This window comes from Onychostruthus taczanowskii, unplaced genomic scaffold (genome assembly GCF_017590055.1).
Source record: "Onychostruthus taczanowskii isolate IOZ18803 unplaced genomic scaffold, ASM1759005v1 scaffold17, whole genome shotgun sequence".
NCBI lineage: Eukaryota > Metazoa > Chordata > Aves > Passeriformes > Passeridae > Onychostruthus > Onychostruthus taczanowskii.
The window spans coordinates 2,675,797-2,697,376 of NW_024498906.1; the positions used below are offsets into that span (position 1 = coordinate 2,675,797).

A 21,580-nucleotide genomic window follows, 5' to 3' on the forward strand; every position below is an offset into this window, starting at 1 on the left:
GTTTTTTCTTGTGTTTTATCTGAGATAAAACTTTCAGGAGCCCCTTGCCATTGAGACTGACAGCTAGACCCCAAACATCAAAACCATCACTGGGATGAGATTCAGTAGTCTAAATAGAAGTCTTTGGAACCATTTTAAACAAATGTATTTTGGAGGGTTAACAGCCCTTTGGGCTGTTTTTAGACAACTAACCAACATCCCAGCTATCTTCTGTCTTCACATTTAACTCCTTATGTGAATTCAGTATTCTTTGATTACTGACCAGCAGTTAGTCTTCTGCTTATATCTTATCCCTTTAAAATTCTACATCTAAATTCATTCAGTGAATGAATATGACTTGAAAAAAACAAGTTAGAGCTTTTGAACACATCTGAGAACTGTTAGCACACCAATTGGCAGAGTACCCTGTATATCACCCAGTTTAGCACAGCTGTCTCCCATATCTGTTACTTATCTATGGGATTCACTAGCCTGTCAGAAATTGCTTAAAACAAACCAACCTCATTATTGGAAGCTGTAAATGCATTAACTTGGAATAAAATTTTTCCTTGCTCAGTTAAAAACATCGTGCAATATAACTGAATAATGTAAGTGAACTATACCATTTGAATTCCTATTTAGACTTGAACTTCAAATATCCTTGTGATTTGGTGAGTCTTCTCATGTGTTTTTGTTTCATTTATCCATTATTGCTCTGCATTTTTTCAGGGAATTATCAGATCAAATGTAGTTATTTGCATCTTCTTGGTAAACTAGCAATATTATACTGAGGTAATGGTATTCATCTGCAAAGTGTGTATAATAATACCAGAAGGTATTAGCTAGTAAATGGTTTTATTAATGGCAGTAAAGCCCCTGCAAAATTGAAGAAAAAGAAAACACCTTCAAATTTTAAATACATTCGGACAAGCTTTACAGCACCTTGCTGGAGAGAGATGCTGAAAATGACATCATGGATAAAATTAAGATAGATACCTTCAATTACCTTAAAAATAGTCCTGTGCAGGCAAAGTTCTGTCAGAGCTTCAAGATCAACATAAATTCAGTGAAATATTTGAAGTAAGCCAGGTGTTGGCTCCACTGCTTGAGGTGCCCCTGCATTCCAGAGCAGTGACTAAGGAGAAAGTTGAACAGTCACTGTGCAAGGCACAGGGCTTTGGAAAGCCAAAAGCCCCCCTGGACATGAATCTGGCAAAGGATGTGAAGAAACTTTTCTGCAAGTGTAGCTGCAGCAGCAGCAAGTGGAGGGAAATTGTAATGTTGAATGAGGGCAGGGGACCTGGTAACAGATGAGATTTACCCTTCATGGAGGAGGAGTAGGTCAGGGAATGTTTAAAGAGACTGGGCAAGCACAAGCCCATGGGCTCTGACAGGGTGCACCTACAAGCTCACAATGTCGTTATGAGGCCACTCTTAGTAATCTTTGAAAGGTTATGTTGCCCATGGGAGGTTCCTGAGGACTGGAAGAAAGCAAATGTCACTTTTGTCTTCAAGAAGGAAGATCTAGGGCATTACAAGCCAGGCTCACAACAGTCCCTGTGTACATGATGAAATAAATCCTGGAAACAGTTTCTCTGACCAGATTTCTACATTGAGATTACTAGCTCAGTGGAGGAGGAGAGAGATGTGAAAATGATTTATTGTTTAGAAAGAATTTCAGCACTGTCTTCCCTAACATGCTCAAATACAAACTGCTGAAGAATTGGCCACTTGAGCAGCTGTTCAGGTGCGCTGAAAACTCCTTGAACTGCTGGGCTTGAAGGGCTGTGATCAGAACAGCTGGTCCCTAGCATGGTGGGATCAGTGGCACAAAGTCCTTCTTGAGGATGAGTTAGCCTGGCTGTCCCGCCTTGCCACCAGTAAGATGCATGGATGTAGAGCAGCAGTGCTGTTTGTGACAGCCTGAATTCAGCTGTCCACAGCGCAGTGCTCTTGTGACATGTGACACCAGTGCCCATCTCAGAATGATGCTGCAGCCCAGTGGCATTGCTCCAAATTTAGGTAGGTTTTAAGAAGGTAGTCAAAGCACATTCTGCAAGTCCAGGTCTTGATGCAAATGAATTTGTGTGGGGCCTGTAATAAGATAACACATTTTTTTCTGTGTGCTGTTGGTGAGTAATGGCCTTGGGTGTAGACTCTGGGCCTGCATTTGTAATCTAGTGTATAAAGAGAGAAACTGTCAGCCTGTGTCTGTCTTCTGGGGCTATGTAGAGGTAGAAAGCTTTAAAAGATGCACAACACAGGCTAAATTTGTGGTCAAGTGTTAGCTCAAAATACATTCCCGCTGCTTGTATCTTTTCCTTAAGATTTGAAATTCCCTGAAGTCTGTCTGTCTTACTCCTTCAGATCTCATTTGCCTGCTTGAAATCCAGTGGCATAGAAATAATCCCATTAGTATTTATTGCATCTGCAGCCTACAATGAGGTCTCCGAGTTTTTTCATTAATTCTTTTAGGTGCAATATGCCAAGCAAAAAAAGAAACAGGCTTCACAGGGGAATTGCCTAAATTGTGGGATTCAAATCAGCACAAAATAAGAAACTGTCTGGCAAAAAATCTCATGTTACAATTTCAAGGACATTCTAGGTATAAGACATTGTTATCCTTGATCCTCCCAAGGATGATGTAGTTGTTGCTTGCCTGAAGGAGATGTTGCATAAAAAGTTTTGTCATGTCTCAATGTGTTCCTTCTGGTGTTGGAATAGTGGAGAAGCACCCTCAGTCCCTCGGTGCTGCTGACCTCTGGAGAATGGGACCCATTTGCTTTTCTAGCTCACCAAGAAGCACTTGTAGACCTAGATTTTTCTTTATTACCAAAAAAACAAACAAAACCACAAAAACATGCACCCTCCAAACAAAACAAAACAAGTCCTACTGGTGATAATGTATTCCAATTTCCTGAGGTTTTCTGAAATGTGTAGTACATTCTACTGGCCTCTGACTCTGCTTTGGTCCGAAAATACTTCCTCAGCTTCCTTTAGTGCAAACTACAGAGGTGTTTTCATGCATAGCCAGAAGAAGAAACCACTCCTTCAACCAGCACTTTTCTCAGTAATATCTAACCTAAAATGGATCCTGACTCCAAGTCAAATAATTACCAACCTATTAATTTACTCAGAGTAAAATAATTACCAACAGATTCCGTATTGGAACTTCCTACCATTCATGCACATTGACTTGTTCAGTGAAACTATCTCATGGCTTAACTCACAGCTGACTGTGGTTCAGCAATGTTCTGTGAAGACACGTTTAGTGTAGCTGGATAAGCCTGAGTAAAGATTTGCACCTAATTTGCTGTAAATAATGTATATTACCTCTAATGCAGACCAGAGCAAACTCGTGACAAGTTTATACCTGGAAAAAATAATTGCAGCTCCTTAAAAGATCTGGATAGCTCTTGGTGCAGTGACAGGCACCCAGGATTGTGTGATCATTAAACATGATTTGTGGGGACTGTGCTGCCTTGGTTCACACAGCCTTCAGTATGGGCTCATTTGTTCATTTTGGCCACAGTTCCTCTCCTCTGTTGTTGTGGGGATAGGATCATTTAGAGTTAGCAGAACCTAAGCTTTCCAAAACCTTTTCTGAATTCCAGTGTTTGGAGGAAACCAGTTCAAACTAGATTTTCAGCTCTGAACACAGCTCTTAAGGCCTAACAAGCAATTTTCATCAGGTTGTGTGAGTGTACCATTGCTGCTGAAAATGTTCAAAACATGCATAATAAATAACCTTCTCTGTGCACTGGGAGGCAAGAAGAGTTAGATCAGTAAAACTTTGTCCTTGACATTGGTAAAATTGTGGTTTGCAGTGCTGGAAAAGAAATTATGTGCTTGAAACAATAAAACAACATCTGGAGAAGTAAGAAAAAAACAAACAACCCCGGCAACACTCAGAAAATTTTGAAGCCCACACTTTTTATAAGCTAATTGCAGACAGGGAATGATGGCAGCCGTAGAGGAGCAACAGAAAAAAGCAGCTGGGCAGACCCGGAGGACATGCCTTGTACCACATCACTTGGCATGAATTACACTCAGCATACTGGGTTTGTTTGGGATTTTTTGGTTTGTTGGTTTTTTTTTGTTTTTTTTTTTCATTTGAAAGTAAGTTTTTAAAGATGTTGTAAAGAACTTATCTCAGATACAAAGAAATCCATAACCAAACTATCAACAGAAAACTGAATAGGGTTAGAATCAAATGAATATGGTTTTTGTATTGTTCTGGGTGTTCAGGTGATTTCTTGAAGAGAGACCCATAGGGTAGAGAAAAGTTCCTGGGAAAACAAGTGAATCCCTTGTTTTTCCTTGTTGAGGAAATGTTCTTCCTCAACAAGGTGATGACCATGTGGGTAAACCTTCCAAGCAGGTGCTTTATAGATGAGAGTTTTGACACAAGACAGTAAATTCCACATTTGGGCCTGGAAGGATGGCACTTTTCACCATCACATAAGAACTTTGACCATGGGTATATGTTTTATTTAGCAATTATTTGGGCTGTTAAACTTTTACCATGCGCAATTCCACTGTCTTTAGTATCCCGGCACAAAAATGTCATCCTGGAATTAAAAATAAGCCCGTGACTTTGAATTTGAGGAACAATTCTGATTCCTATGTGAAACATCAGTAGCTCATCACTCACCAGAGTGTCTCCATTGCTGATTTTTTGGCAACTGGTTAGTCTACCAGAAGCAGCCAGGTAATATCTGTAGCTAGGCTGACCCTACAGCCTTAATAATCTACACTTTTCCCTTACAGAAGTGCCTAAGTATGTTCATTTACCTCTGTTTTTCATAGACTAAATAGAATCAGGCTTACATTTTATCTTTCTTCACTGGAGCCTCACTAAGCTAACATCTGAGGATAATCCAGTACTCTTCATAGGAAGCATGAGGTGTATCTTTCACAGGAACACATGCATTTACTCAGACCTGCTTGTGGCAGGATCTCTGCTGCCTCTCTGAGATCCTCTCTATTGCATTCTACCACCCAGGGGAAAGGTCCCCTTGAAAAACCTTCTGAAACCAGACAAATGATGTCATAAAATCAAAACCCTTGGGCATTGTGACAACTATTCAGCTGTATTCAATTCACCTCACTAGATTTTTCTTTCCTTCTTTTTTTTTTTTTTTTTTTTTTTTTTTTTTTTTTTTTTTGTTATTGCAGGATTCCCAGCAGGAGAACTTCAAAAGCCTTTCTTTTGGGGAACAGAGTATCCTAGGTAAGTAGTGCTCAAGGGAACCTCATCCACCTAGAACTGAGGAATAACAGGGAAAGGTATTGCAAACACATATACACAGAGGAGAGGGTGTGGAGAAGAAGGCTGTGGTGCTGAAGGCAACTGAAAGGTAGCCCCCAGGAAATCTGTGTTGTCCTGCTGTAGGACACACTTGGTCCTTGGGTTGTGTGTTCTCTCCTGTTGTATCCTGCTTTTGCCTCTGGAAGGGCTGACTTTGAGAAGTGCTGCTTTGTGTGATATTTTCTTTCCCTTGGGAGCCATATGTGTTGCTGTTGTCTTAAACTGATGACTGATTTCTCACAGGAATTGCTAATTAAGTGCACCCAAGTGGAAGTGTTTCAATGCTACAGCATGCAGTTGCAGCAGTGTGCACATGGCAGGTATTAAAAGGAATTGTAAATCAGATAACTAACACTTCCTGAACAGAAGTGAATACCCTGAGAAGCCAATTATTATCAGTGTATTGTTCACTTTCTGCTAATATCTAAGATTAGCAGTGGGCCCCTTGTCTGTGCCTGTTGAGGTGCATGAGAATATCTTCATGTGCATCAGAGATTGCCTGAGCAGGCCCATGTGCCAGTGGAGCTGAGGAAGGGTAATTATAGGTCACATATATTAAATTTTGAAAAATCACTGCTTTTGTGCAGTTCAATTGCTTTCTATTTTAGGACAGGAAAAGACCATGAAAAATTTCTGGTGGCAGTTTCTGAAAGTTATTTTGCAGTTATATAAAGCCAGTTTCTGGTGAAACATATCCTTAATAAATCATTGTTAAAAAAAAAAAAAATCTAACTTTTAGAACATTTTGTGTTTGCCATCATCCAGTCTGGATTGTGTCCTTGTAAACAGGAAATTTGGCAATATATGTAGAAAGACACATTCAATTTATGAACTAATTAATTTATATTCAAAGAGAATTCTTGTGGGCCAGGTGACTTTGTAAGTAGTAATTTGAGATAGAAGAAAGTCCTTTCTTGTTAAGGTGAACTTATTTTCTGCTATAGTTATTGCAGACCAGCTTTGCTTTCTGATTTCTCTGTATTCTGACCTTCTGCCATAGTGATAAAACTGTGATTCTTTTAAAGTATTATACTTTGCTCATTTCTCTTCCTTAAAGGTTACCTTAGTTTAAATTGGTTTTGCTTGAGTACATATCAAAATGTAATTTAGTAAACAAATGTAGCTGGTTTATATCAGACAACAGATTGCTTTTGTCCTTGAAATATTCTGGATGTTTTCTGTCTGCTTAGAAGAAACACTACATCACAGTGGAACAGATAAACCACCAAAAAGTCACCTGAAAAGCTAATTTAGCAAATATTTAACATTTAGTGGCATTTTAGTGTCCAGTTCCAGCACAACCACCAAAACCCAGTTACATCAATTTGCAAAAAGCAAAGTTTATTTATCACTTTTACATCTCAGTACATTAAATAAAATAACACTCAAATGCCACCAGTCACAATTGTGAGTCTTCAGTGTCATATTGAAAGAGACTTCAAACTACCTGACCTCATAGCTTCCTTACAGTTCTGAGCCTCCCCAATCCCAGAAAGTTCCCCTTCAATATGGTATCTGCTGGGCTGCACCTAATCCTTCCATCTCTGTCCAACTGTGCCCAGAACTGAAAAGCATGAACAGAACTGGGAAGATTTCTGGAAAAAATGTTGTTGAGCTGGACAAAATGCTGCATTGGGGTTCACAGAGTCAAAGGCCAAAATTCACTGCAACCTTAAGCCCATCTTTTGGAGCTAAGGAAAGCTCCAAGGAGCCAGACTGGCAGAACACCAGCCTGTTCTTTGTCCTTACCACTCATGGTGACAAAGAACCTCAGAGGAAAAATAAGATGCATCACTAGTAATAGGGCTTGTTTCTTCTAGATCTCTTTACATGTTTTGTGCCATTATTTTTATACTTCTGCAGCTGCAAAAGATCCTGTATAACCCCTTTACTTCAGATATGGAAAATAAGTCTAACATAGTGCATTCATTAGGGGTAATTATCACTGTGTGCTACACAAGATTACAAACTTGTCATGCAAAAGGATGGTATTTCCACTGCTGAAACGTATAATTTTAACCTGCATTTTTTGGAGATGGTTTGTAACAATACTTGGGCTAAAAAGCGGTAGGGGAGATTTTAACACATGCAAAATACCATTCAGGAAAGAAAAAAACAAAGTGAAGGATTTTCGAGGGAGCAGAGGGAATTAAATGATATAATAGTTTTTGGGCATGACTGAGATGAGCAATTAGTGCACTATGGATCATTAGGTCCCATAATGTTATTTCAAAACCCTCTGCCTTTCTTTATTTCAATACAATGTCTTAGAAATACTATAAGCTACTTTGAGGTATAGCATCTCAATAACCGAAATAATTAAAATCACAAAAAGTAACTCAACAAATGAAAGATACATTGAGTAAATCACCTACCCCTTTGATGCCCACTGCATTTGGTGTAAAAAAAACCCTGAGCTTTTCCCTCTTTCATCCCTATTTCTCCTCAAAGCATGCTTATTGGGATACAATAAGGAAGATATAATTAATTGTCAGTCAGGAACACAAAGTATTTCTTTTTACTCTGTTTCCCAGGTGGCTTAGAGCTGACTGTGTATCACGTCCCGTTCCAGGGCAGGTGCAAAGGAATTACATGATCTTTCTTTTTAAAACTGAATGGAGGTCTGTTAATGCTTTACAAAAGATAGTCTTTGTTTCAGAGTAGTTACAGCTATAACTTTGTCCTGTTCCCAGTCAGAATATTCAGAACTCAGTCACCTGAAGGAGGGTGGAGCTCATATGATGCTGATAAGGGATTTGGTTGGAAGAGTGAACCATCACAATGCTTTCAAAGTTTTAGATTAAATGTTACTTTTAAACAAGAGTTTAACATTAAGACTTTAAGTCAAAATTGGGTAGGTCTGATTTTTAGACCCATATCCTCTGCCTCCTCAGCCTTTTTAAAATCAATAATGCTCTTTCCTGAGGTCTTTTGTCCTTTAATGTTCATGGCTGTGAACACTTTCTGAGGAAACTCCTTCTTCGTGTTACAGGTCATTAAGCTATGGTGCCATAGGAGTGATTGTTGGCCATGAGTTTACTCATGGATTTGATAGCAATGGTGAGTATTGGACTGCACTTTGATAACTTTTTTTATTTACAGAGTTGACAGATTAGAAATCTGATTTGCACATGCCGTAGCATTTTTATTGTTTTGGTTTTTTTAATAGTGCTGTGTTGTGTGAAAAAATTATAAACTTGTATTTATTAGATTTATTTACATGGAATCGTGCTTGTCTGAATTAGATTTTAGTTGGTAAGAAATACCACAAGTTTAATTCTTTCTGTTTGTCTTGAATGAAAACTAAATCAGCACCAGATTCTGAAAGTCCTAACAGGGGCAGGGGGGAGTGGGAAGGACAAAGAGATAATTTCTGATTGATAAAATTTACTAAGAAAACTTTTCATTTCAGGTTTGACATTTTTCAAATGATAATTGCACAAGTTTTAAAATACAATACTGGAATAAGAGTGATATAGAAAAAGTGTTGCAAAATATTAAAATTAAATTAAAAAGAAAAAGAGAGACGGGAAACAAAATAGTCATAAAATGTCAGTGCGATTGTCCTGACAAACTGGGTGGAGTGGGGCATTGCCACTACCTAGGTTTGGCTGTCTCAGCAAAGTGCTTTTAAAAATTGTGCTCCTGAGAGAAAGTTAGGGGAGAGGGGGGAGGAGGGAGGTGCAGGAAGAAAGAAACTTGAACCTCCTCCTCTAGGGAGTAGTTTTGAGTTTGCTTGTGTTGTGTGATATCGAATACCTTAAAAAAAAAACCCAGCAAACCCAAAAACCCCACATATCCTGGTGTCCTGTTCACGCTGCTCTACAACACTTTGTGTTTCTCAGCAAACACACCAGAATGGAGACTTTTTTCTTCATAAACTCACACCTTGTGTAGGTGAGCACCTAATCTCCACCTTGTCTCCTGCAGTCAGTAAGGAACCTAAAGTTTGATTCCTTAAGCAGACCCCTCCTTGCCAGAATCTTACCTTTCAAATACAGAAATAAATACATCTCTAGGGAATTTGTCACCTTGTGGAAGCTTTAGAAGTTTGTATGAAATGGATTTTTTTTCCTGATCCAGTGAAGAATTAATAATAAATTAGTTATCATCATATTATCAGAATGAAAGACATATGGTCTGAGGATGAAAAATGCAATTATACTTGCAAGAAAGCTAAGTGCCTCTTACACTATGTAATTATAAAATGTAGTATAGAATTCATTAGTTATTACTATATTTTTCTGCAAATGGAAATTATGACAATAAATAGAATACCAGGAATACCAGCTTTTCACTGCTGATTTGAGTGGGGTCAAGATTTTGCTCACTGACCATATCCGTGTTGTACACACACTCACATGAGAACATTCACCTCTCAGTTCTGTGAAGGTGATAGATTCCTAAACTGTAAAAGCCTTTTCCTGCAAAAACATGTGCTTTCTTTCTATCCTTTTTGAGGTCGGAAATATGACAAAAATGGAAATTTAGACCCTTGGTGGACGACTGACTCTGAAGAAAAATTTAAAGAAAAAACAAAATGCATGATTAATCAGTACAACAATTACTACTGGAAGCAAGCTGGCTTACATGTATGTAAACCACCAGTGACTGAAAACATTGGTACATGAGCAGTTTGGGTTGTTGTGCTTTTTTTTTTCTTTTTTTAAAGTTCTCTTTTTATAAATCCCAATGTATTGGAATATTAAACTACCAACTTCATTTCTCACAACAAATGATTTTTTGAGGTGAATAATTGTGTTAAAAATTGTCTGTCAGGTTTGATTAGTCCAGTCAAATACCACTACCTACACTCTGGTGACAGGGTTAAACCATTTCTCCCCATCACAGGATGATTCTCTCTCACCTCCATCTCCATCCTCCTGAGGATGAAGTCACTCAGCAGGGCTGGTCTAATTATTGTGAGCATTCATTTTGGAATCAGAGGAAGAGGATGAAGTCACTCAGCAGGGCTGGTCTAATTATTGTGAGCATGTTAAATGTCTTCTGAAGACAAGATCTGTAACGAAAACTGAGCAGTCACTCTTTTAGAAAGAATATAATAGCGTGTTTTATAGATTCCTTTAACAATTCTTCCTGTTATTTATTGCAGCTATAAAATGGATGCATAAGCCCTTCTTTACTTCAGATTCAACTCTTGCTATTTTTTCCATGTGTGCACACAGACCCCATTTGTATGTTTATTCAAGCGAATATGACAGCAGTAGCTCCTAGAAAAAATTGAGAAAGTGCAAGGGAATTGTTCCTGTTTTGTTGTCTATCAAAGGTAGGGGCCTCCCTGAAGATGTGTACATTCATATATGTGTCCAAAATGAAGATAAACAGGATATGTCCCAGACCTTCAGAAATGAATAGCTGAAATTTCAGTAATGTTGTCTGGGACACAATTTTAATCTTAGTTTTCAGGATAAAACACATACTCCAGTCTCCACTCAATTCTATTACCTCTACCTACATTTTACAAATATTAGTACATCTTTGCCTTTTAAGAATAGTGAGGCCCCATGAAATTCTTATCAACAATTCTAGCACTTTTCCCAGGCTTGTTTGTGCTGACCTCAGAGATAACAAAGCCATATTGTGGTCCAGTCTGAAGTACAGCAACTCAGACTTGAAATACTTCATAAGCTAATTTACAAATAAAAATTCTCAGTCTCATTCCTGAATATTTGTAGGACAAAAACTGTCATTACACAAATGCCACTCACAGAAGTTCCTTAAAACCATCCCCAAGGATGTGGCTGAGCTCTTCCCATGCCTCTGCCATTGGCTTGGCCATACTCTTTAACTTTTGCATTGTCTCTTGAGATGAGGTAGGTCTGAATTTCTTCCCAGTATAGATGCTGCCTTTGAAGTCCGTGGGCTTACTAGAGAGATCCTGTTACCCACAGCCTTGTCATCCCTTTCCTTCTATATTGACAGGATAAGCAAAGGCACTTTTTAGATGATAGAAGATTTTTCCAATTTTCTACTATATTTTATAGCTTTTGCTTGAAGAGCTATGCAAGCAAGGGCCTTTTTAATTATCATTTGGCCTGTCATTTGTATCAGTACTCTGCAGGTTTTTTACCCTTGTATGAATATTTTTCATGGATCAAGAAACCTATTTATTCTTCTTCCTTCTCATCTGGTATACAATAAAAATGTATCCAGAAAAGAAACCTAATGAAAGACAAAGTGGTCATAGAAATAGCTTCAGAGTGCAATAATCACAAAGAGTCATCTCATCAAATAGGATGTCCACCCACCCTCAAATAAAGGCCTTATCATGGTCTGTGATCCCTACCACAGACTCTCTGTGCACAGTAGTCTCAAATACCTGATCCACAGCTGCCTGAGATCAGCAGAAAGAATTCTTCCACTTTTTAGCTGGCCTGTGGCCCTGTGCCACTGTTAGGTTACTCTGATCTTGTGCTCTGAGTCAGTCTCCCTCACAAGCCCGATGCAGGTAAAATGTATGAGCAGGAAGGCCAGGCAGCTGTGTGCGCGTCTGTTCCCTGGTGTCCCAGCACCTTTTGTCCTAAAAACTTCTCTCTCACCTCCATCTCCATCCTCCTGAGGGCAAGGGAGAGCTGACAGGAAAGGGGTGCACTTTCCTCTGTGGCTCCCATTTTTCCTGTAACATTGTACCCAAGGCATCAAGTAAGATGTCCTGAGCCCAATCTGGGTGCTCATCTCTGCTGAGTGTGGGACTGTGCACAAGTTCCTGGCCATTCCCTTGAATTTTCTCCTCATTTACCATTCTGAAACTGAGTCCTGATGCCAACCCCAGTGTACTGATCCCTGTGGCATGGGAGAGCTGATGGCTGCAGCCAGCACTGACCTTCAGAGCCCTGCTCAAAGCCATGCTCAATTATCTTGCTCATTCGAGGCACAGGAGAGAGTAAGACTGCTTATTTACAAATACAGGTGGTAACACAAGGACCTGAGTAGGCTGGGTGAGTGGAGATAATGCCACTTCAGCAGCAAGTAGGATTTCTTTGTAATGATATTGCACTTGGTAATGGCAGGAGACATTTCCTCACAAAGTTTATATAGTGCCGTTTCCCACAACACATTCTTGTTGCTATTGCTCCTGCTCTTGGAATCAATACCCGGGAGAAGCAACAGGAATCTCCTTTGCAGATATTTTTAGAGCACTGAATATACTACCAATTTTGATTCTGTCTCTGACAGCTATATTTAATTAAGCTTATTTATGTTATGACTTAGAAGTTATTTTAGCATCCCAGTAGCATATTAAGAGTTATGTAGAGAAATAAAGATAGCCTTTTAGATAAAAGTTTAAGAGGCTACTGGATGTCACATGTCACCAGATATAAACTGTCCTTAGGGGAAAATTACTGACACTCAGCTCAAAGATCAGGGGCTGGATTCTTAAGTGCATTCTATCTACTATATTTTGTGCTGCAGAGATCTATGACCAGAGCCAGGATAACTCATCACAGAAAATAGTTTACTGGCAGTATTCACATGGAAACCCAGTTTTCTTAACCAAAGTTGAAATTGACTGAGGTGTTCTTGCCATGTTTTATTTTTCCTCCTCTTTTTGAAGTTGATCAAGTAGGAAGTTCAGAAATGGGTCAAATGACTGATGTTCTTTCATTCTGCCAAGGTGAAAGGGAAGAGAACTTTGGCAGAAAACATTGCAGATAATGGAGGTTTGCGAGAAGCTTTCAGGGTAAGTAGATGGAAAATATCTGAAACATCATGTTATTTCAAAAATAATTAAAAAAAGAGCTGTGGTTATCTTTATGTTGCTGAAAGGCACTTAGTATCTCTTTCTTATCAGGCATACAGGAAATGGATTACAGAAAAGAGGGGAGGAGAAGAAGAGCCTTTACTGCCAGGCCTTGAGTTCACACATAACCAGCTTTTCTTTCTGAGTTATGCCCATGTGAGTAGTACAAATGTGTTTCAAATCCCCATCTATTAACTTGAACAATGTGCAGTGCAGAGATGAGCTTGCTTGTTTTCAACAATCTGCATCCCCCAAACCCAGATTTTGAAAGTATAAGCAGAGACTTCTCCCACAATTATTATTTCTTTCTCTTTCCCTCTTTGTCCTCAACTACCCATGGTGCCAGAACTGCTGAAATGATTCTTGGTTTTGCACGGTGCTGTCACAGCAACTTTCTTTCTTTTTTCTACTTCCCTGAACTAAAAGGGTCTTCCTGCATGCATTGGCTCCTCACCCTCCTTCAATTTTAACCCACACCATTTTTTACTGTGTACATTGTTCAAGGAAACTAAGCAGCAGTGAAGGAAGTCCTAGTTTATTTTTTCCCATCTGTACACTAAATATGCTGCAACAAAACTTTCATAAGTGATGTGAGTTTTTTAGAAAGAAACAGAGCAAGGGAGAGGATCAGAAATTATTTATTTGGGTAAACAAATTGGGGCAAACTCCCTACATGAGAATAAAAGGCTATAAAACGTTGCCACCAGTTGAAGGAATGAATCATCCCAAACTGAAAAAACAGGACCCAATGCAACCAGTCCTGGCTGAAAATAATTTCTCTGCTGAGAGTCAGTGTAGCAGTCTGTGGGCCTATGGCTATTTTAGTTTCACTGTATTGAACAAAGAAAACATTCCACTTTCATTGTTTATGCTGAATTAAGTTTCTCCTCATGTCAGTTTTTCTCCAAGAAAATGTTGAAGCTATAGGGAGCATCTGGGGGTTTTACAGGACCACTGCAGAAATCATATGTCCAGTGGTCCCTCACAGGGAGGGCACATGCACAGTGAGAGCAGTGTATGTAAGGAACCCTCGAGCTCAGTCTATTTCCACAAAGCTCAAGACACTCAACAGACTTGTTTAAAATGTCATAACTCTGTTCAGCCAGACAAAATTGCCCTGAAGTCCACTGAAATCCTATGGGCAATCTGGCTTAAAGGATTTTGTTGATAGGAACATTTAATGTAGAGGCTTAGGTAAGGTAGGGGCAGTTTAAAGGAGATTTTTCATCAATGATTACAGCATAAGAGGGATTATTCATTTGTGCAAATGTTCTATCTACTCTGTTTTTTGATCAGTTATGATTGGGTTAAGTGTCTTATCAGGAACAGGGAAGTGGGGACCACTGATGGAAATGTGGAAGATGTGTAATTGCAAAAGAAACTGACATTCCAAGATGGCATAAATATATCAGGTAATAGAGCAGCAGTTCTAGAGATGATAAGCATCATTATGTGTACCTTTTATACACATTACATAGTTTTGAGACCAAGAAGCATGTTTGGTAATTATTAAGGTGTGAGATGCAGAACAAGCTGACAGACAAGCTACCATAATAAAGAACTTCAAAAAAAGAACTAGTAAAGTGACTGTGATTAGATGATGGAAAGAAGTGTGTAGAGAAAAACAGTGGGTGGACACTGGATCCATTAGGGGATTTGAAAAACAAAAGAATATACCAAGAGAAAGCTGCAGATTGGCAAAGGTGAAACTAAGTAGGAATTTATGGTGTCTTTCCATTTTATGCATTCTGTAAGTAATAGACATCTTAAGAACAGTGACATTACATTTTGCTGTGCATGAAAAGTCATCCCAGGCAATGTGCCTTTTTCTGGGGTTTTTTTTGGTGTGTTTTTATTTTATATATATATATATATATTTTAAAATTTTATTTTATTAGGTAAGATGCAACTCCTTCAGACCGGAATCTGCGAGGGAGCAAATATATACTGGAGCTCACAGCCCTCCTCAGTTCAGGTAGTGCAAATATGGTATTTCCTAAGAGTACACACAGAATCAATCACTGCAGAACAGAAGTGCAGAAATACAGCATTTTAAGAGGGGTTTAAGAGCAAGCACAAAATTGGATTGTGCTCATGGTTTAGATGGAAATTGAACTGGCTTTATTAGCTTATCTCTCACTATTATAAATGCTCTTCTGTAAAATTGAGGAGCTTGCATCTACCTTCAAAAGCATTTGAACCAGAACACACTCTGATGCCTGTGATGTCCTGTAGTCATGGCCTGAGTACTTAAAATGCCTCATGTATCACTTTCTTTCCCTAAGCAATTCTAGTTTAGAAAACAGTGAATATAAGGAGGGTCCTTGATTTAATCTGAGTTCATTAAAAGCTCCTAAGTCTCGACCTTGAATTACATTGATAATGCAAAGCAAAACATGTCCTGTGAGTTCAGTTCAAGCCCAGACTCTTCCACTGGCCTTCAAGTGACACTTTGCTTGAAGGAGCTGTGGTAGTCCAGCCATAAGAGAGGGAGTCTGTCCTTGCCAAAAGGCTCCTCCAGCCACAGACACCCATGAACTCCCTGCCATGGGAAGGGGGGAAGTTTTAAAGACTACATGGGAATTAGGAAGCCAGAGTTTATTTTTCTGCTTCTTCACCAAGAACGTGTTGGTTTTGTTGGGATTCATGTTGGTTGCATTTACTTAACTAAGAATTCTGTGTTTGCCTTTGGTCGAGTACTACATTACGTCTTTGTTTGGACAAAGGATGTTATATCCACAACAAAGTTCACACAATACAGTGGATTATTTGCCTTCTAGAGAATCCCACCACTTTCTGTTGACTAAAAAAGTCTTATAGCAGCTAGTGAGGGTAAAAGCAGTGCAGTATGCAAATCTGTGTGCCTTTTAACGTTGAAAATATATAATGACAATGAGGACAGGAGCATCAGGCTGAACTTCAGCCTACAGACATACTATTTTCATAATTTCTGCCCATGTTAAGATTTTGATAAATTAACCATCTGTTGTCTTCTAAAATCCTCAGGTTTATTTACCTCTATGTATATTTATATTCTGAATTGTTTCATAGCTACATCCCATGAGATGGTGATACACATGGAACTCTAGGGATAGAGTATTTATTAGGAAAACTCCTGAAGGCATCAGGCTATGAAATAAAATTTTAGAGAAGTTTAGATTAATTTGAGATCTAGAAAATATAGACAAAACTTTTTCTTAGTTTTTATGTGAGATACTGAGAACTGGCTTCTGCTTCTTCACTGAAGAAAAGCAGTGGTGCTTGTCTCCTTGCAAATCATATCAGCTGGGCTAAAATATTATCTTATCTATGTCTCCCAACTTGGTTTAATTTATGTCCCAAGACCATTATAAGCATAACTGCAATACAGCTAGCTCCAACACTGACAGCTCTTTCTGGCCAAAAAGCTCAAACAGCCTTTTAAAAGCAATCATAAAAGGTAACAATAAAAATTATAGACACGAACAACACATGTCTTGAGCACAGGTGTGTGCATCTGAACTACTCACACCAGTTTCTCTCCAAAGTCAAAAAGGAAATGTCATTTTAGGGGTTAATATATATATAAATAATCTTTCAACAGGTAATAAATTTAAATTACTTAGACTCTGCAAGTACATCTTTCTATTGATTACCAAGGGAGGCCAGTGTGACCTGCTCAAGGAAAGGTGTCTCTACTATAATTCAATGGGATGAAATCCAGACACTCCACTCTGATTTCAGTTAATGTGTGGCAGAATCAAACCATGGGTAGAAAAGTGGCGTGCATGCACACAAAAAGATTTTTTTCACTGGATAAACTCCGTGTTTACTTGTTTTTAATTGGCAGATTTTCAGTATTAGCATGTGTCTTTGCTATTTTTGAATGCCAATTTCAGATTGAAATCCCTGGCATGGCAGGAAGGACACCCACCAAATCAGCAGCAGCTCTGCATGACCAGCTCTTGCTGTTCCAGTCCCTGAATATGTATCTGCAATTTTTTTAAAGTAAAGCTGCATATCTTATTAGAAACCTAACCTAATTGTTACTACAAAACTGACCTTTAGGCATTTTTGTGCCAGATGACTGTAAATTTTCTTACTCACAGAAAGTTTAATAAATGTAATAAGAATATTTTCTACCATGTTGAGCTACACTGAGAAGCTGATTGTCTGAAATATAGAAAAATGCCTCCTTGCTGCATAACAGAGGCAAGGTGTACAATTACTATCACAGGAGATGTTTTTTTCTGCTTTTAACTCAGAAAACTCTTTAATACAATTGCAAGTTTCAGAATAGTAAATCCCAAGATGGTTTAAAGCATAGAAAAAACCAGCAAGCAACACAATTGCAATCTAGCAAAGGTAAAATAATAGTCTCTGCATCAAATGATGCAGACATGAAAGCAGGAGACAAGGATGACTGCATGCAAAGACTGAGCTCTTCTCCTGTGCCTAAAGGTGCCAGTCTGGAATGCAGACATATTGTCCAGCTTGTGTCAGGCGGGGATACTGTGCTGCCCTTTCAGTATCACACCACCTGTGGTAGAAGCAAGAGAGCTTGGGAGCTGCTCAGGGCAGAAGGCTCAGAAAATATATTTCCAAAACATCAGAGGAGTTGAAATGCTCACAGGTGCAAGGCTGAGCTGCCCAACAAGAACCTGCAAAGTCCCAGGGAGCCGGTGTGTGTGGGTGTGGATGTGTGTGGGTGGGCAGAGCAGGCTGTTAGGAGAATCTGGAGCCTCGTGAAACCAGTGCCAGCACAGCCTCGCTGCCAGCACAACCCCAGTGTGTGCTTACATCCTCCTGCCTGCTGCACTGCAGCTGTCTGGCAGGGCTGGGAGAAGAATTCCACTGTGCACAGCTACTGCTGATCTCCCACCTGTGCTGCCAAGGGTTACATTAGAAAATTGTTCTAAAGGACACAGTATCACAAAATGAGTTTGTTTTTTCTCGAGTTTCCAGCAAAGCAAGATGTTTCTCAAAGCATGAAACAATATTTGCTTCATATTAACTTTAACTGGGAGCCCTTCTCCTGAACCTTTTGGTTTTATTTGTGGAAAAAATTATATGAAAGCCTGAAAATTCAGCCTGAAATGAAAACACTGAAACACTTGCAGACCTGTAGTGTTTGACAAAAGGCAACCTGCATGTCAATCACTTTTCTCTTTGCAGAGTAATCGGAGCCATGAGCAACTTTGAGGAGTTCCGTAAAGCGTTCAATTGCGCGGCGAACACGACGATGAACCGCGGGGCAGAGTCCTGCCGGCTCTGGTAGCTGTCCCTTCCAGCTCTTCTCTGGGGGACACTGCAATGTGAACTGCTCCAGCCCATTGCCAGAGCTTCAGAATGATGGTCTGAAATATGGAGAGGGGTTCAGATGCATCTTCCACACCCATGTTGATGATCTGCATGGATCTGATCATTCCCTATTTAGAGCCTAGAAACATTCCAAATAGGAGAGCTTTTCTTTAAGTATAACAATAAAAAGTAACTCCATTTTACTATAAAACTATTCCGGCTCATCTGCAGTTGCACTGCTGTTGATGGATAACTGCCATTATCAATTCTAATTCCTGATTTATAGTTGAGCAGGACATAAATGCTAAAATCCAGTTTTAATCTATTGCTCTGCAGGGGTTCTTTGCAGAATGCTCCCACAGTAAAATTTATTCTTTCTGGATGAAGAAATTCAAGAGACCTGCTATAAAGCCAGCTCTGATCTGCTGCGTGATACTGCATTTTCATAACTTAAGCTGTCACAGCCCAGCATGCCATAAATGATGTTGCATGATGTAAAGACACAAGAATTTATATAAGTTCAGTTTAATATGTCAGATTAGTGCCTCTGGTTTTGGAACAGTTTCAAGCTGAGAAAGTACCTCATGGTATTCATCTCTAGGACTAAAACATAAAGGATACTTGTCAGATCATGGCTTCTTCTAATTTTAGAACAGCTTATGATAAAAATCAATGCATGGTGAAAATCACAGGCTCTCAGAGGGGATTCCCAGCACCATGATACTCATAAATATTGCAGCATTTATTCTGGTTTACAGTGTAGGCAGTTTTTTCCCAGGGGATGGTTTTTACCTTGTGCTGAATATAGCTTCATCTACATTTATTTTTTTTAAGCCAGAAATACTATACCAGTTTTAAATGATGGATTATATTGTTTCTGGGTCTTACATGGAATTTTACGTAGTGTGTGTGTTTGCCCTCATGTTCTGGATGGGGCAGGATGACTTGTGATTTTAAGGTAAGAGTATGTGACAGAAAAACAGAGTACCAGCTCTTTTTGTCTGGATAAAAAGAGCAATTGAGGAATAGAGGACTTAAAAATACAGACCAGTTGAGTTTTCAATTTGATTTTTATTAAGAATATTAATGAAAAGATGCTTTAATACATAACTATTACTGGAGGGGATGAGATGGGCAGTGAGGGAGGATGCACACACAGCTCTTTTTTCTTATCAGAAAGGTACCTATATGAATGATATCTTTTTATACCTTTTGCATTATTTCATTTTTACATGGTGGAATTATTTCAAAAGGAGTTTCTTTAGACTGATTTAATTAATGCAAATCCATATGGGTCTCTGTGTATATAAATACATAAAAAATATAATTTTTATATGCTTTTATTTTATTTTATCAGTATAGAAATGTTAGTAAGAGAAACTTTTTTTTTACAAGGATTGATCAAATACTTGTTGGATAAGGACTTAGTTGGATGGTCCAAATGGTGATGGTCAATGTCTCAGAATTCCAAGGGACATCAATGATAAGTGGTGCCCCTCAGGGGTTCATACTGGCTCCAGTACCATTTAATATCTTCATTAATGACATAGATAAAGGGATGAAGGGATGAAGTGCACCCTCAGCAAGTTTGCAGATGACACCAAGCTGAGTGGATTGGTTGCCACACCTGAAGGATGGGATGGCATCCAATGGGACTTGGACAATGAGAATTGGCCCTTAGGAATCTCATGAGGTCTAAGAAGACCAAGTGCAAGGGGCTGCACCCAGCTCTGGGCAGCTCCTTGTATCAACAGTCTGCGGATGAACAGATCAAGAGTAGCCCTGCCCAGCAGGACTTGGGGCTGCTGGTGGGTGAGAGGCTGGACATGACCCAGCAACAGACATTTGCAGCCCAGAAAACCAAAAGTGTCCTGGGCTGGACCCAAAGCACTGAGGGCAGCAGGTCAAGGGAAGGGAGAGGAAGCCACCAAGATGATTAGAGGGATGGAGCACCCCTCCTATGAGGAAAGGTTGCAAGAATTGGGATTGGTCAGCCTGGAGAAGGGAAGGCTTTGGTGTGACCTAAATTTCAGCCTTTGGTACATGAAGGGAGTCTACAAGAAACATGGAGAGGGACTTTTCACAAGGGCATGTAGTGACAGGACAAGGGGGAATGGCTGTAAACTGAGACTAGTTTTGGGTTAGATGCTAGGAGGAAGTTCTTTACTGTGAGGGTGACGAGGCACTGGAACAGACTGCTCGGAGAACTTGTGGGTGCCTCATCCCTGGAAATGTTCAAGGCCATGTTGGATGGGGCTCTGAGCAACCTGGTGGAAGTGCAAGGAGGTGACCTTGCCCATGGCAGGGCGCTGGAATTAGATGATCTTTAAGGCCCCTCACAACCCAAATCATTCTATGAATCTATGATTGTCCAACAAGGAGGAAGGTTTACTGAAGCTAACTAACTGAAACAAATTGGGTTATTTTCCTGTGTGTCTTTAGAAAGATGGGGGTCATAATGGAAGCATAATTTATGGAAAAGGACAGGATCTGAGACTACCTTCCAGAGTGAAGGAAGCAGATATTCCTGTCCTTAAGGCTATGTTGCCACTTTTTAGAAACAAAATATTGTGATTTGGGACCAGAACATTCTTTTATCTTTTTTTTTTTTTCCCCTGAAAAAGTCAAAGCTTCCTTAAGAGGAAGGCATTTTCCCTTCCTTCATTCCAGCTCAGTTCCTGAGTTCCGTGGATTAAAGTTTATAATTTGGATTGCCACGACTAAATTTTTTCCTGGAGGTATTTTTCCCACAAATAATGGTGGCAGTATTTTCATAGAGCTTTTCCTCAAACAAGCAGGTATGAGTCTTTAGCAAAGGGATACTGTTTGCTGCCTAACGAGAAAGTTCCTTAGGAAACTGAGTATGTACTGACTTCATTTCTGTGCTCATACCAGCACTGACATGTCTTGATGTTGGCTGCTTTGGATCAACAGCACAAAGTTCAGGGTTGACGTCCTGGACCAATTAAAGGTAGTACCAATATGGTTGTTGTCCTCAGAAAAATGAGGACACCAACTCAGGCACTTATCTGAATTTTATAAATTACTGGAATATGCAAAGACAGTTTCACAACAGTCAACTCTGTGTTTTCTAATTTTATCTCTCAAATCAGAGATGTATTTGCAAGAATTCCTCTCTCATGGTGATTTTCCAGTGGGACAGATTCTGTCACTTTCTGATTTATGAATTTGTTTTTCTGTACTGGATTGGATTTTTTTTCTAAAATGTCTGATGTTTCTTGCCTTAA

At 39.3% G+C, this 21,580-nt stretch overlaps 1 protein-coding gene across 2 annotated transcripts in view; it reads left to right on the plus strand.

Annotated features, from left to right (window-relative positions):
* The window catches only part of PHEX (phosphate regulating endopeptidase homolog X-linked), a 94,435-nt gene extending 76,105 nt beyond the window's left edge, over positions 1-18,330 (plus strand). For both annotated transcript variants that reach the window (XM_041399865.1, XM_041399866.1), the window contains 7 exons: positions 5,158-5,212; positions 8,283-8,350; positions 9,752-9,882; positions 12,927-12,992; positions 13,104-13,208; positions 14,951-15,027; positions 18,207-18,330. In XM_041399865.1, coding sequence (XP_041255799.1) covers positions 5,158-5,212; positions 8,283-8,350; positions 9,752-9,882; positions 12,927-12,992; positions 13,104-13,208; positions 14,951-15,027; positions 18,207-18,309 — 605 coding nt within the window. In that variant the 3' untranslated portion in view covers positions 18,310-18,330. The remainder of the gene's footprint in view (positions 1-5,157; positions 5,213-8,282; positions 8,351-9,751; positions 9,883-12,926; positions 12,993-13,103; positions 13,209-14,950; positions 15,028-18,206) is intronic.
* Positions 18,331-21,580: the final 3,250 nt, after the last annotated feature.